This window comes from Oncorhynchus mykiss, chromosome 12 (genome assembly GCF_013265735.2).
Source record: "Oncorhynchus mykiss isolate Arlee chromosome 12, USDA_OmykA_1.1, whole genome shotgun sequence".
NCBI lineage: Eukaryota > Metazoa > Chordata > Actinopteri > Salmoniformes > Salmonidae > Oncorhynchus > Oncorhynchus mykiss.
In genome coordinates, this window is record NC_048576.1 from 49,675,633 (window position 1) to 49,689,399 (window position 13,767).

The window sequence follows — 13,767 nt, forward strand, 5'->3', positions numbered from 1 at the left end:
TGAGCACTCTGGATCAGGTTTTCAAAGATCGCTCTGTTCATCTTTCCCTTGATCCTGACCGATCTCCCAGTCCCTGCCGCTGAAAAACGCCCCCACAGCATGTTGCCACCACCATGCTTGCAGTAATATTTCGGTATCCTTCCCCACATCTGTGCCTCGTCACAATCCTGTCTGACATACACTGTCAACTGTGGGACTTTCTTATATAGACAGGTGGGTGCCTTTCCAAATCATGTCCAATCAGTTGAATTTGCCACAGATGGACTCCAAGTTGTAGAAACATCAGATTGATCAATGGAAACAGGTTGCACTAGAACTCAATTTCAAGTCGCATAGCAAAGGGTCTGAATACTTGTGTACATAAGGTATGTTTTTTAAAAGTAAATTTGCAAATATTTCTAAATTGGTTTTCGCTTTGTCATTATGGGGTGTTGTGTAGATTGAGGGGGAGGGAAAAACTGTAGCCATTTTAGAATAAGGCTGTAACGTAAATGTGAGGAAGGGGTCTGAATACGAGGTGTGTGTGTGTATATATATACACACACACCTCACTCAGAGCTAGTCTAAAAATCAACCCTGATTTTCGAGAATGTGCCTTATCTTAATGAGATGCACAACTGTCTTCTCAGCAATTATCCTGTCAAATTATAAATCCCCTCATGTTGATATTCCTCGAGCACTACAAATGATTTAAATCCCTAAATCACATTTAGCTCTGCCCAGTGTACCCCCTCCTGTGCATTTTACCAGTAGGCCTATGTTATGATTTTCCCCAAGTATCTATGAGCTATTTGCATTGTGAAAACGTAATAGGATGGATATGCTCCATCGTTTACATTTAGTCGGAGGCCCACTGGTGGTAGGAACAGCTGCCTTCATCAGAGCACTCACTATATGTAGTGGAACGCTCAGATATATTATGTAGAATAAACAGGCCTGGCCTGACAAAGGATTCACATCAGCTCTATCTATAACATTCCAATACATTTACCTGTTGAACAGGGACCATCTTACAGGGTTATTTATGGTATTACCATGTTTGTGTGCGGTTATAACCATATGAAAACTAGTTTAATAACCTCTAGGGAGAATGAGCATGATGTACTCACTAGAATTAGTAGACAGGATTCCAACCCACAGATTAATTTACCTGCAATTAACTTGTAAAATGTTGCATTGGAAGTGGAACCACAGCAAATCACACACCTAGTTCAACAGTGCCTTCAGAAAGTATTCACACACCTTGACTTCTTGCACGTTGTTGCATTAGCCTGAATTTAAAGTGGATTAATTGATGTGCATTGTCATACACACAATACCCCATAATATCAAAGTGGAATTATGTTTTTCAAAATGTTCACAAATTAAATGAAAAAGCTGAAATGTATTAAATCAATACATTGGCAAGCCTAAATAAGTTTAGGAGTACACATTTGCTTAACAGGTCACAAGTTACATGGACTCACTGTGTGGAATAGTGTTTAACAAATTTTTAGAATTACTACCTCATCCCTGTACACCACACATACAGATAATTGTAAGGTCCCTCAGTCGCCGGGAATTTCAAACAGATTCAACCAAAAAGACCAGGGAGGTTTTCCAATGCCTCGCAAAGAAGGGCACCTATTGGTAGAAGGGTAAAAATAAAGACATTGAATATCTCTGAGCTTGGTGAAGTTATAATTACACTTTGGATGGTGTATCAATACACCCAGTCACTACAAAGATGCAGACGTCCTTCCTAACTCAGTTGCCGGAGAGGAAAGAAACCACTCACGGATTTCACCATGAGGCCAATCGTGACTTGGAAAAAGTTTAATGGCTGTGATACGAGAAAACGGAGGATGGATCAACATCATTGTAGTTACTGCACAATACTAACTTAAAAGGAACACTTGTCACTAATGTTTGCATTACTCATCTCATATGTGTATATACAGTAGAATAGTATAGAATACAGTATCTTAGTCTATGCCGCTCTGACATTGCTCATCCATATACTTACTAACATTCCTTCCTTAGATGTGTGTGTATTGGGTATATGTTGTGAAATTGTTAGATATTGCTGCACTGTTGAACTAGAAGCACAACCATTTCGCTACACCAACAATATCTGCTAAACACGTATGTGACTAATAAAACGTTATTTGATTTAAATGACAGAATGGAAAAGGAAGCCTGTACAGAATTTAAAAATATTCCAAAACATGCATCCTGTTCGCAACAAGGCACTAAAGTAACACTGCAAAAAAATGTGACAACACTTCACTTTGTCATGAATACAGTTATGTTTTGGGCAAGTCCAATACAACTGACTACCACTCTGTATTTAAGCATAGTGGTGGCTGCATCATGTTATAGGTATGCTTGTAATTGTTATGGACTGCAGAGGATGCCAGGATAAAATTTTTAAAAAAAAGCTCCATTCCATTTCTAAGCACAGACAAAATGCTAGAGAAAAACTTGGCTCGATCTTCTTTCCTGGAAGACACTGGGAGATGAATTCACATTCCGAAGGACAACCTGAAAAAAACCAGGACAAATCTACACTGGAGTTCCTTAGCGAGAAGACATTGAATGTTACGGAATGGCTGAGTTAAATCTAAGTCAAAATTACAGCAAAACCTGAAGATGGTTGTCTAGCAATGAACAACAACCAATTTGACAGTGCATGGAAAATTTAAAAGAAATATATATATATTTTTTTTAAATAGGAAAATGTTGCACAATCCAGGTGTGGAAAGCTCTTAGAGACATACCCAGAAAGGCTCAGCTGTAATCAATGCCAAAGGGTGCTTCTACAAAGTATTGACTCAGGGATGTGAATTCTGAAGTAATTGAGAGTTCTGTATTTTATATATTTGCAAAAATGTCTAAAAACATGTTCACTTTGTCATTATGGGGTATTTTGTGTAGATGGTGAGAAATCGATTTAACGCAAAGTGAAAAAGGGTATAAATACTTTAAGGCACAGTACATATGTTATACCTTAATGCACACTTTAATTTCCATTAGAATTAAGTGATTATCAACTTGTAAAACAGTTCTGCATTTTGAATGTTTTAACTTGGCATATCACACATTTGAAATCAAAAGGTATTTTGAAATGAATTTGTGACGCATGTGCCAATTTTAGTGATAGGAAGTTAAACCTCCGAATCAGGATCGCAATGAAATGGTTGTTTTGTTAATACACAAACTAATATTGGGTCCTAAATTGGATGTTCTTTTAACAAAGGACAAAAAAAAAAAAAGCATTCAACATGCGTATAAGACCATCAGGTGTGGAATATTATAATTTTTTTGAGTGGCCCGACATGGGAAAATGTTTGAAAGTGCCATATCCTAGGGTAACGCAACTGATAAATATAGCAAATATGATCCAATTGCAATCCAGTCAAAATAGTGTAACATTTAGTTATCAATGTCAAGCAACATACACTGCTCAAAAAAATAAAGGGAACACTTAAACAATGTAACGCCAAGTCAATCACACTTCTGTGAAATCAAACTGTCCACTTAGGAAGCAACACTGATTGACAATAAATTTCACATGCTGTTGTGCAAATGGAATAGACAACAGGTGGACATTATAGGCAGTTAGCAAGACACCCCCAATAAAGGAGTGGTTCTGCAGGTGGGGACCACAGACCGACCACTTCTCAGTTCCTATGCTTCCTGGCTGATGTTTTGGTCACTTTTGAATGCTGGCGATGCTTTCACTCTAGTGGTAGCATGAGACGGAGTCTACAACCCACACAAGTGGCTCAGGTAGTGCAGCTCATCCAGGATGGCACATCAATGCGAGCTGTGGCAAAAAGGTTTGCTGTGTCTGTCAGCGTAGTGTCCAGAGCATGGAGGCGCTACCAGGAGACAGGCCAGTACATCAGGAGATGTGGAGGAGGCCGTAGGAGGGCAACAACCCTCCTACGCTACCTCCGCCTTTGTGCAAGGAGGAACAGGAGGAGCACTGCCAGAGCCCTGCAAAATGACCTCCAGCAAGCCACAAATGTGCATGTGTCTGCTCAAACTGTTAGAAACAGACTCCATGAGGGTGGTATGAGGGCCCGACGTCCACAGGTGGGGGTTGTGCTTACAGCCCAACACCATGCAGGACGTTTGGCATTTGCCAGAGAACACCAAGATTGGCAAATTCGCCACTGGCGCCCCGTGCTCTTCACAGATGAAAGCAGGTTCACACTGAGCACGTGATAGACGTGACAGAGTCTGGAGACGCCGTGGAGAATATTCTGCTGCCTGCAACATCCTCCAGCATGACCGGTTTGGCGGTGGGTCAGTCATGGTGTGGGGTAGCATTTCTTTGGGGGGCCGCACAGCCCTCCATGTGCTCGCCAGAGGTAGCCTGACTGCCATTAGGTACCGAGATGAGATCCTCAGACCCCTTGTGAGACCATATGCTGGTGCGGTTGGCCCTGGGTTCCTCCTAATGCAAGACAATGCTAGACCTCATGTGGCTGGAGTGTGTCAGCAGTTCCTGCAAGAGGAAGGCATTGATGCTATGGACTGGCCCGCCCGTTCCCCAGACCTGAATCCAATTGAGCACATCTGGGATATAATGTCTCGCTCCAGCCACCAACGCCACGTTGCACCACAGACTGTACAGGAGTTGGCGGATGCTTTAGTCCAGGTCTGGGAGGAGATCCCTCAGGAGACCATCCGCCACCTCATCAGGAGCATGCCCAGGCGTTGTAGGGAGGTCATACAGGCACGTGGAGGCCACACACACTACTGAGCCTCATTTTGACTTGTTTTAAGGACATGCCATGCCATCCAGCTCAGCAGTTCCTTACATTATTTGTTGAACATTCAGACCTTGTGGTCTGTCAAAAAGAGTCAATGGCCTACACTACTAGGTGTGTAAATCCTACTATATGCCACAACTCCAAATAAAAAATGGGAAAGATATCCAAAATGACTTGATTTTATAATTTTGAACAGCACATGTATCTATCTAGATTTGTGCTTCAGGCATATAGCTAGACATTAACTTAGTAAGACTAATTTTGAGATCCGAGAACACCCGAAGCCAATTTAAGAGAGTGAACTACTACATTATACCTAAATGCAGCAGCATTATGTCAAAAACAAGTACACCAGACGAATAAGTGTATGCATATACAATATGAGCTCTCCGCTCAAATGAAGCCCCACGTGTTTGGGAACCATTACCAACCCCCCCCCCCCCCCCCCCCCCATTTTGTTGAGGAATTGATAGATCTTTGTCTGCAGAAAAAGCTTGCTGTTTGAAAAGAGAAAATAAGGTTAATATCAATTACATACAGCAACAGTCAAGACAAAATACATAACTGAAGCATGCATAATCAAAATAAGATTTATTGTCAATTACTTTATCAAAACCAATCTTCCTTAAAAATTGTTCTCTCGTTTAGAGATTGGCACAAAATCCTGTATTATACATAATTCAAGACATACTGACTCAGTTTATACAACATTGGTGAAGTCCATTTCTATCAAGATCACCACATCAATAATAAAATATACTTTTACAAATGTGTTACACTGAAAGGTGTCAACACAAGTCAAGTTAAACTTGTGAAGAAACTATTATACGACCTCTGATGTTGTCAATGCAATAGGTAGTGGAACACTTGTCATCCACAATATTCTAAATTCACTACTTTTTTTCAAAGGTGTGGTGGGATACTGGTAACATGTAGTCACTTACACTATTTGTTATACTACCTTTAAAAAAATAACAGGCCAAGTTGGCAGCAGCGAGTTCCACCTCTTCAGCTTCCGACAGCAGAATCCACTTTAGCAATAAAGAAAAATAGGGGCGCTAAATAAAAACATCCTTCAGCAGAATAATGATGTTTCACAAAGAGATCATTTCTAACCAAACCGTGGTAACCAACTATATTTGTTGTTTCTCTCCCCATTCTGGTTAGAGAGCCAATATGAACTAATCATCTAATACTATAAAACTCATTGTGAAACATCACGTACTCCTTTTAATTTTTTCTTCAATTCCAATAAAAAAAACTTGACTGCTAAATTCAAAAAGACACCATTTCTTTATATTTGGGCGTGAAATCAGTCAATTTGTATTTACAGGTTAAATTCTTTATGCATAGAGCTTAATAAAAGAAAAGTTTAATATAAATTGAGGTAACAAGTTGAAGTAATTACTCAACTCAAACAGAAACATGTGTATACCTAGTTATTTTAAAACTTGAAATAACCTTGAAAAACATCTGAGAACGTATCAAATGATCAGCTTTTCTGGTTAAGAGATCCTTACCATGGAGCCAAGCAGACAGGGACGTTCTGTAACCCATTCATCCAGCATGGTTGAACAATCATCACCTAGAAGAAAACTGGCAACAAGGTTTAACGAGTAACGTGTTCTTATAATCATTGGTTTCATAAGATTTCACACATGCTCATTCAACAATTCTTAATTAATGATCTCAAAACAGTTTTAAGTGTTCATACATTCCCCTGATATTTTTTTACTCTGAGGTTAAAATCAGGTTCAGTCTCAACATCTGAAAACAGATAAAAGTACTCGACCCTACATTTTGAGTGATGCGCTTGCACTCTCTGCACACTTAGTGCAGAACTCCACTGAGACGTGGTTCTTGTCCACGTGCAGACAGACGCCACCAGAGGTCTCCTTCTCCATCTTCACAAGTTTCCTAGGCAAGGCATAATCGTGGTCTTCGTTCTTGTTGGACTCCTGGAAAAGTGAGGAAGATAATTTCATGCCATTCACACCGCTCAGCCTTGACAACAGCTGGGCTAACATACTCTCGTTGGCCAACACAGCTCTCAAGTACCTCGACTCATCTTCCAACTCTTCCACCCTCTTATTCAATTGGACGTTTTCCTGTTTAAGTATGTGGTTTTCTGTCGACAGAGACCCAACTTTATTCTCCAGCCCGTTGACGTATTCCTTCTTTTTCAGACGATTCATTCTTGCAGCGATGGCGTTCTTGTTGATCATGCGCCCAGACAGGTTCTCTCTCCTCTTCCTTTTCTGACCAGCAGACATTCCTTCTGGCGATGGCGTCCTGGACGCGCCAATTCCAAAATCTTGATCTGTTGTGTCACCCACACCTAATTCGGTCAATCCAATGTCGAAAAGATGGGCGACAGCATCCTTCTCAAATGTCCAGTCTAACTTGTCGATTCCAAGTAATCCGACTGTACTATCCCCATTCTCTGAGCTCATGTCTTCGTAGGGACTTGTTTTAAAATGTATAGTTTCAACAAAGTCAGGGACTTCAATTTCAAAAGGACAATTTGAGGTGTGCACCTCCACATCGGTGTTGTCTGAATGACCTCTTCGTCTGGTGATCATTTTAGCTTTTGACGACAGGCACCACCAATTTATTCCCTCTCCAATCTGGACTCTGCATAGATTTGTGAGGATACACAAAATGACATTGATTAATAACACTGTTTTTAATTAGGTCGGTTTAATGAATCTGTTGGGTTTCAACAGATTAGCAATGAAATAAATATTTGAGCATTCAGTGAGTAAGTTATGCCTATTCTTCAGATTCCCTCCATTATCTCAATCCCCATTTGGAAGGGCCTTCTGTCTTGAGGCCTTGCACATTTCCTTTATCAAATATAAAATCAGGTTCTTGTGATCTAAAAATGTTGCATTAACAAGTTGCATCTAGTTAGCTAATGTATTCTTTATTGCAATGTCTGTTTGTGGCAAGGCTTGCCTTAGCTAACTAGTTAGGTTCTAAAGAACATGCTCCTGATAAATATAAGCTAACGTTTGCTAGCTAAAATTACCATCACTAGTGAATAAGTTGTTGGCAACATTATCGTCATATCTGTGCAGTAGTGTAAAAACAAGTATTTTTGAGGGGGGGGGGGGTTCTGTACTTTGATACATTTTTTTGACAACTTTTACTTTACTACATTACTAAAGAAACGAATGTACTTTTTACTCCCTACATTTTCCCTGACACCCAAAAGTACTCGTTACATTTTGAACGCTTAGACCATTTTCCTGTCCTGCTAATTCACATACTTAAATTTAACAAACTTACTTTTTTTTACTGAGTGACTAACTTTTACTTGAATAACATTCTATTAAAAAAGGTATCTATACTTTTACTCAAGTAAACTGTAAAAAGAAAAGTCCCTTTTTCAGGACCCTAATTCGTAAAAATCCAAATAACTTCAGATCTTCATTGTAAAGGGTTTAAACACTGTTTCCCATGCTTGTTCAATGAACCATAAACAATTAATTAACATGCACCTGTGGAATAGTCGTTAAGATACTAACAGCTTACAGACGGTAGGCAATTAAAGGTCACAGTTATGAAAACTTAGGACACTAAAGAGGCCTTTCTACTGACTGAAAAACATCAAAAAGAAAGATGCCCAGAGTCCCTGATCATCTGTGTGAATGTGCCTTAGGCATGCTGCAAGGAGGCATGAGGACTGCAGATGTGGCCAGGGCAATAAATTGCAATGTCCGTACTGTGAGACGCCTAAGACAGCGCTACGAGGAGACAGGAAGGACAGCTGATCGTCCTCGCAGTGGCAGACCACGTGTAACACCTCCACAGGATCGGTACACCCGAACATCACACTTGCGGGACAGGATGGCAACAACAACTGCCCGAGTTACACCAGGAACATACAATTCCTCCATCAGTGCTCAGACTGTCCACAATAGGCTGAGAGAGGCTGGACTGAGGGCTTATAGGCCTATTGTAAGGCAGGTCCTCACCAGACATCACTGACAACAATGTCGCCTATGGACACAAACCCACCATCACTGGACATTCAGAACTGGCAAAAAGTGCTCTTCACTGACGAGTCGCGGTTGTGTCTTACCAGGGGAGATGGTCGGAATCGCGATTATCGTCAAAGGAATGAGCGTTAGACCGAGCTCTGTACTCTGGAGTGGGATCGATTTGGAGGTGGAGGGTCTGCCATCATCTGGGGAGGTGCGTCACAGCATCATCGGACTGAGCTTGTTGTCATTGCAGGCAATCTCAATGCTGTGTGTTACAGGGAAGACATCCTCCTGCCTCATGTGGTACCCTTCCTGCAGGCTCATCCTGACATGACACTCCAGCATGACAATGCCACTAGCCATACTGCTCATTCTGTGCCTGATTTCCTGGAAGACAGGAATGTCAGTGTTCTGCCATGGCCAGCGAAGCGCCTGGATCTCCATCCCATTGAGCACGTCTGGGACCTGTTGGATCGAAAATGTCTGGGAACTTGCAGATGCCTTGTTGGAAGAGTGGGGTAACATCTCACAGCAATAACTGGCAAATCTGGTGAATTCCATGAAGAGGAGATGCACTGCAGTACCTAATGCAGCTGGTGGCCACACCAGAAACTGACTTACTTTTGATTTTGACCCCCCTTTGTTCAGGGTCACATGTCTGTGGAACTTGGTCAGTTTGTGTCTCAGTTGTTGAATATTGTTCTGTTCATACATTTTTTTAAAACATTATTTTCAGCAAACCGTAAATTAACAGTTGACAGTGAGAGCACGTTTATAACAATTGGGTACTTTTTCCACCACTGAAGCTGAGAGTCTTTGTCAAAAGAAAAAAAGGCTGTTTAATATGAACATTTCTTGTGCAGCTGTTCAAAGTAGGCTGCATCTAGGCGCCAAAATATTGTCTGAGAATATAGCTAGCCAGTAGCTACACACAGTGATTTGGGAATGATTCCATACCGCCTTACACAGGCTGCGTATCAAACTCATAGAATATACACCCTCATCCACTTACTCTGGCCTTATGCCCCAGGGGGAATACCCGTCACCATCTTGGATGTCGGGCCATACATGGCAAGTTCACAACGTAAGCCCATCAGCCCTTGTTTTTGATCGAGATTGAGTGTACAAATATGTTCACTACAAGTCCTGAAACACCCCAGAATTCAATTTGCGATGATTGTGCAACCGCTAAGAAAAGTCAGACAAAACCTCAACATGGAGAAGTCAACAAACAAATGTAAGTAAAAATGAATGTAAATAAGTTAGAAATTGTGCTACTTATGCACATGACAGCTCAAACACGTCTCGTAAAATTGATGTTTTTTTTTTGGTTAGCTTTTGAAAACTGTAGAAATAAAACATTTTCCTTCAGAAGTTCCAGCTAAGTTAGTTAGCTAATTAATTTGCTAGTTATTATATAGTATGCATATATTAATTATTATTTAGAAAACGTAAGGAAACATGCAACCATAATTTACTGTAGCGCATATAAAGCATGCGCAAGGTACCAGTGGTTGAAAACACAATCATAGCGGGATTAACGCACTTCCGTGCAAGGGCGGTCCATTTAAAAAGTAATTCCTTCCTCCCTCACCCTGCAAGTGTATACTCGTCTAACGTCATCAGAAGTGTCCACTTAATTTGAGGGCTGAGGGGATACAGTGTCTGTTAAGTGTTTGGAACGTAATCTCCCCCCCCCCCCCCCGGGTTGTACTTTAGGAATACACAGCTAAGAAATTGACTAACCTTTACTTGCCGATACTTCCTCAATTCCCGACTAGGAAGACCGACAACACCTATAAACGTCCATGTTTAGTTGCATGGGGTTCGAATGAATTTAGAAAATGCTCTGTTACTAAATTATATTAAATGTTTTGGACCATTAAGTAAATCAAATAAATCAAATCAAATGTATTTGTCACATACACATGGTTAGCAAATGTTAATGCGAGTGTAGCGAAATGCTTGTGCTTCTAGTTCCGACAATGCAGTAATAACCAACGAGTAATCTAACCTAACAATTCTAAAACTACTACCTTAAACACACAAGTGTAAAGTAAACCAATAATGTGTGGGCCCTGTCAATGAAAATATTTGAAATAGACAAGATGGCAACGTACACATTGGATTAAGTGCTTCATGGAGCAACGCGCATTTCATTTAATAATGGTGCATGTTCTTAATTCAAAACGAACCCCATGCAACTAATTTAGTCATGGAAGTTTAGAATAATTGTTGTCTTTCAAGTCTGGACTTGAGTTAGTATCCTCAAGTAAAGGGTTGTCACTAGTTACCGTCACACCATATCAATGGATATAGTATATCGTTAAACTATTTGCTTTTTGGTCTTAATTGAAAGTTACTATAGCACTGGTTAAATTTAGAAACCGATTTTAAGAAGATACGTCGAAGAAATGGGCAGCGTTTATGGCTGTGGTTGGTTAACTCATTAACATTGCTTGCCAACTTTATTTTTTATTTAACGTTGGCGAAAACACCAACTACTTAGTAACGTTAGCATTATCAATTAACACGTGAGTACTTGCATGGATTGCTAGGCTGTTCCAACAAATGAAAGTTGACAAGCTAACTAGGCCTAACGACATTAGCCTTGCTAGCGTTAGGTAGCTAGCTATACTTGAAGCGGAGTAGCGTAAAGCATACCCAGCACAGAATCTGACCAACCTTTTTACTTGGGTCGTCACAGGGTAAAGTTACTTAGACAGCCATTGGCAATGCGCAGAAACAATGTCTGACACGGCATTTTTTAAATGCTGTAACCACACACTTACCGTCCGTCAAGCTTTAAGTGGATCAGATTAGATCTCTTTGTTTGCAATACTCTTCAGGTTCTTGTAGTAAAATATAAAATGTTGTTTGAAAGTTGGTAAACTTACTGACCACACAAACTGAGAGAACTTCGAAACGTACAAAAAGACGTCAACAATGGCGAAAATTCAGAACGTTAACACTGAGGCGCCATACAGTTAGTATTTATGACGCGTCCAAAACAACTCGGAAATGGCCGACTTCAGTGCTTCCAAGACAACTGTTAACTCGAAAACAAACCGAGCTCCGACTGGGGAAAATCGTTTTGAACGGACATCCAACTCAGAATTCCAATTTAGGCCTCTTTCTAGACCTCCGACCTGAAGATCACTGACGTCATGATTTGACCTCGTATTTTTCCCAGGTGTGTTGAACGCACCATTAGAAACTCTGTGCTGGTCGCGTAGTTCTCTGCTCAGGGATGAATTTTTATAACTAACCCAATAACTAGGATCTTTGACGTATATGTGAGGTAGTCACTAGTTACCACAGCCACAAAGTCAAAATGGTCTATATCGTCATTTGTTATTGTAATATTAATTTAAGTTTAGCAGTGTGGTTAAGGTTAGGTTAAATCTGAATTTAATAAGATAAATTGTAGAAATAGGCGGAGTTTGTGACTTTGTGGCAACCATGGTGATAATGGTGATTTCACGACAACAGGGAACAAGGTCAAATCAAATCTTATTTGTCACATGCGCTGAACTGAATACGACCTGAAGATCACTGACGTCATGATTTGACCTCGTATTTTTCCCAGGTGTGTTGAACGCACCATTAGAAACTCTGTGCTGGTCGCGTTGTTCTCTGCTCAGGGATGAATTTTTATAACTAACCCAATAACTAGGCTCTTTGATGTATATGTGAGGTAGTCACTAGTTACCACAGCCACAAAGTCAAATGGTCTATAACGTCATTTGTTATTGTAATATTAATTTAAGTTTAGCAGTGTGGTTAAGGTTAGGTTAAAAAAAATCTGAATTTAAGAAGATAAATTGTAGAAATAGGCTGAGTTTGTGACTTTGTGGCTGTGGCAACCATGGTGATAATGGTGCTTTCACGACAACAGGGAACAAGGTCAAATCAAATCTTATTTGTCACATGCGCTGAATACAACAGGTATAGTAGACCTTACCGTGAAATTCTTACTTCCAAGGCCTTAAGCAACAATGCAACTCGAGAAATAGTTTAAAAGCTATGAACAAAAACAAATATAAAAAAGTAACAAGAAAATTACATAACAATAATGAGGCTAGATAAACCTGTACAGAGTCAATATGCGTGGGTAAAGGTTAGTTAAGGTAATTTGTAAAGTGACTATGCATAGATAATAAACAGAGAGTAGCAGCAGTGTAAAAACGAAGGGGAGGTGGGGGGTGTAAATGTAAATAGTCCGGGTGGCCATTTTAATAATTCTTCAGCAGTCTTATGGCTTGAGGGTAGAAGCTGTTAAAGAGCGTTTTGGTCCTAGACTTAGCGCTCCGGTACCGCTTGCCATGCGGTAGCAGGGAGAACCGTCTATGACTTTGGAGTCTTAGATAATTTTTTGGGCCTTCCACTGACACCGCCTAATATATAGGTTCTGGATGTCAGGAATTTTGGCCCCAGTGATGTAGCGCCTTGCGGTCAGATGCCGATCAGTTTCCATACCAGGCTGTGATGCAACTGGGCAGGATGCTCTAGATGGTGCAGCTGTATTACTTTTTGAGGATCAGGGGACCCATGCAAAATCTTTTCTGTCTCCTGAGGGGAAACATGTGTAGTCGTGGCCTCTTCACAACTGTCTTGGTGTGTTTGAATTATGATAGTTTGTTGGTGATGTGGACACCAAGGAGCTTTAAACTCTCAACCCACTCCACTTCAGCCCTGTCAATGTTAATGGGTGCTTGTTCGGCACTCCTTTTTCTGTAGTCCACAATCATCTCCTTTGTCTTGCTCACGTTGAGGGAGAGGTTGTTGTCCTGGCACCTCACTGCCAGGTCTCTGACCTCCTCCCTATAGGCTGTTTCATCGTTATCAGGCCTACCACTGTTGTGTCATCAGCAAATGTAATGATGGTTTTGGAGTCGTGCTTGGCAACTCAGTCGTGGGTGAACAGGGAGTACAGGAGGGGACTAAGCACGCACCCCTGAGCCACCCAGTGTTGAGGATCAGCGTGGCAGATGTGTTGTTGCCTACCCTTACCA

At 40.8% G+C, this 13,767-nt stretch overlaps 1 protein-coding gene across 4 annotated transcripts; it reads right to left on the bottom strand.

The window, feature by feature from the left end:
• Positions 1-5,328: 5,328 nt before the first annotated feature.
• crebzf (CREB/ATF bZIP transcription factor) lies at positions 5,329-12,391 on the bottom strand. 4 transcript variants are annotated; one of them, XM_021624021.2, is made up of 5 exons: positions 12,298-12,391; positions 11,545-11,901; positions 6,561-7,397; positions 6,284-6,359; positions 5,329-5,794 (listed from the first exon to the last, which is right to left on the bottom strand). In XM_021624021.2, exons 3-5 carry the CDS (start codon positions 7,343-7,345, stop codon positions 5,657-5,659), a joined length of 999 nt encoding a protein of 332 aa, XP_021479696.2. In that variant the 5' UTR covers positions 7,346-7,397; positions 11,545-11,901; positions 12,298-12,391; the 3' UTR covers positions 5,329-5,656. The 4 variants fall into 4 exon arrangements, 3 of the variants coding, with proteins under 3 accessions (XP_021479696.2, XP_021479695.2, XP_036793601.1); XM_021624020.2 differs by lacking the exon at positions 12,298-12,391 and having other exon boundaries at positions 11,545-12,029; XR_005035000.1 differs by lacking the exon at positions 12,298-12,391 and having other exon boundaries at positions 6,284-7,397; positions 11,545-12,027.
• Positions 12,392-13,767: the final 1,376 nt, after the last annotated feature.

Bases quoted from the DNA above. Each gene is read 5' to 3' on its own strand.
- crebzf (XM_021624021.2), bottom strand. From the start codon at position 7,345: ATGATCACCAGACGAAGAGGTCATTCAGACAACACCGATGTGGAGGTG. The intron at 6,360-6,560 runs GTAGGGTCGAGT...CCTTGTTGCCAG, and splicing joins GCAAGCGCATCACTCAAAAT to TTTTCTTCTAGGTGATGATT. The intron at 5,795-6,283 runs GTAAGGATCTCT...TTATTGCTAAAG, and splicing joins CCTGTCTGCTTGGCTCCATG to TGGATTCTGCTGTCGGAAGC.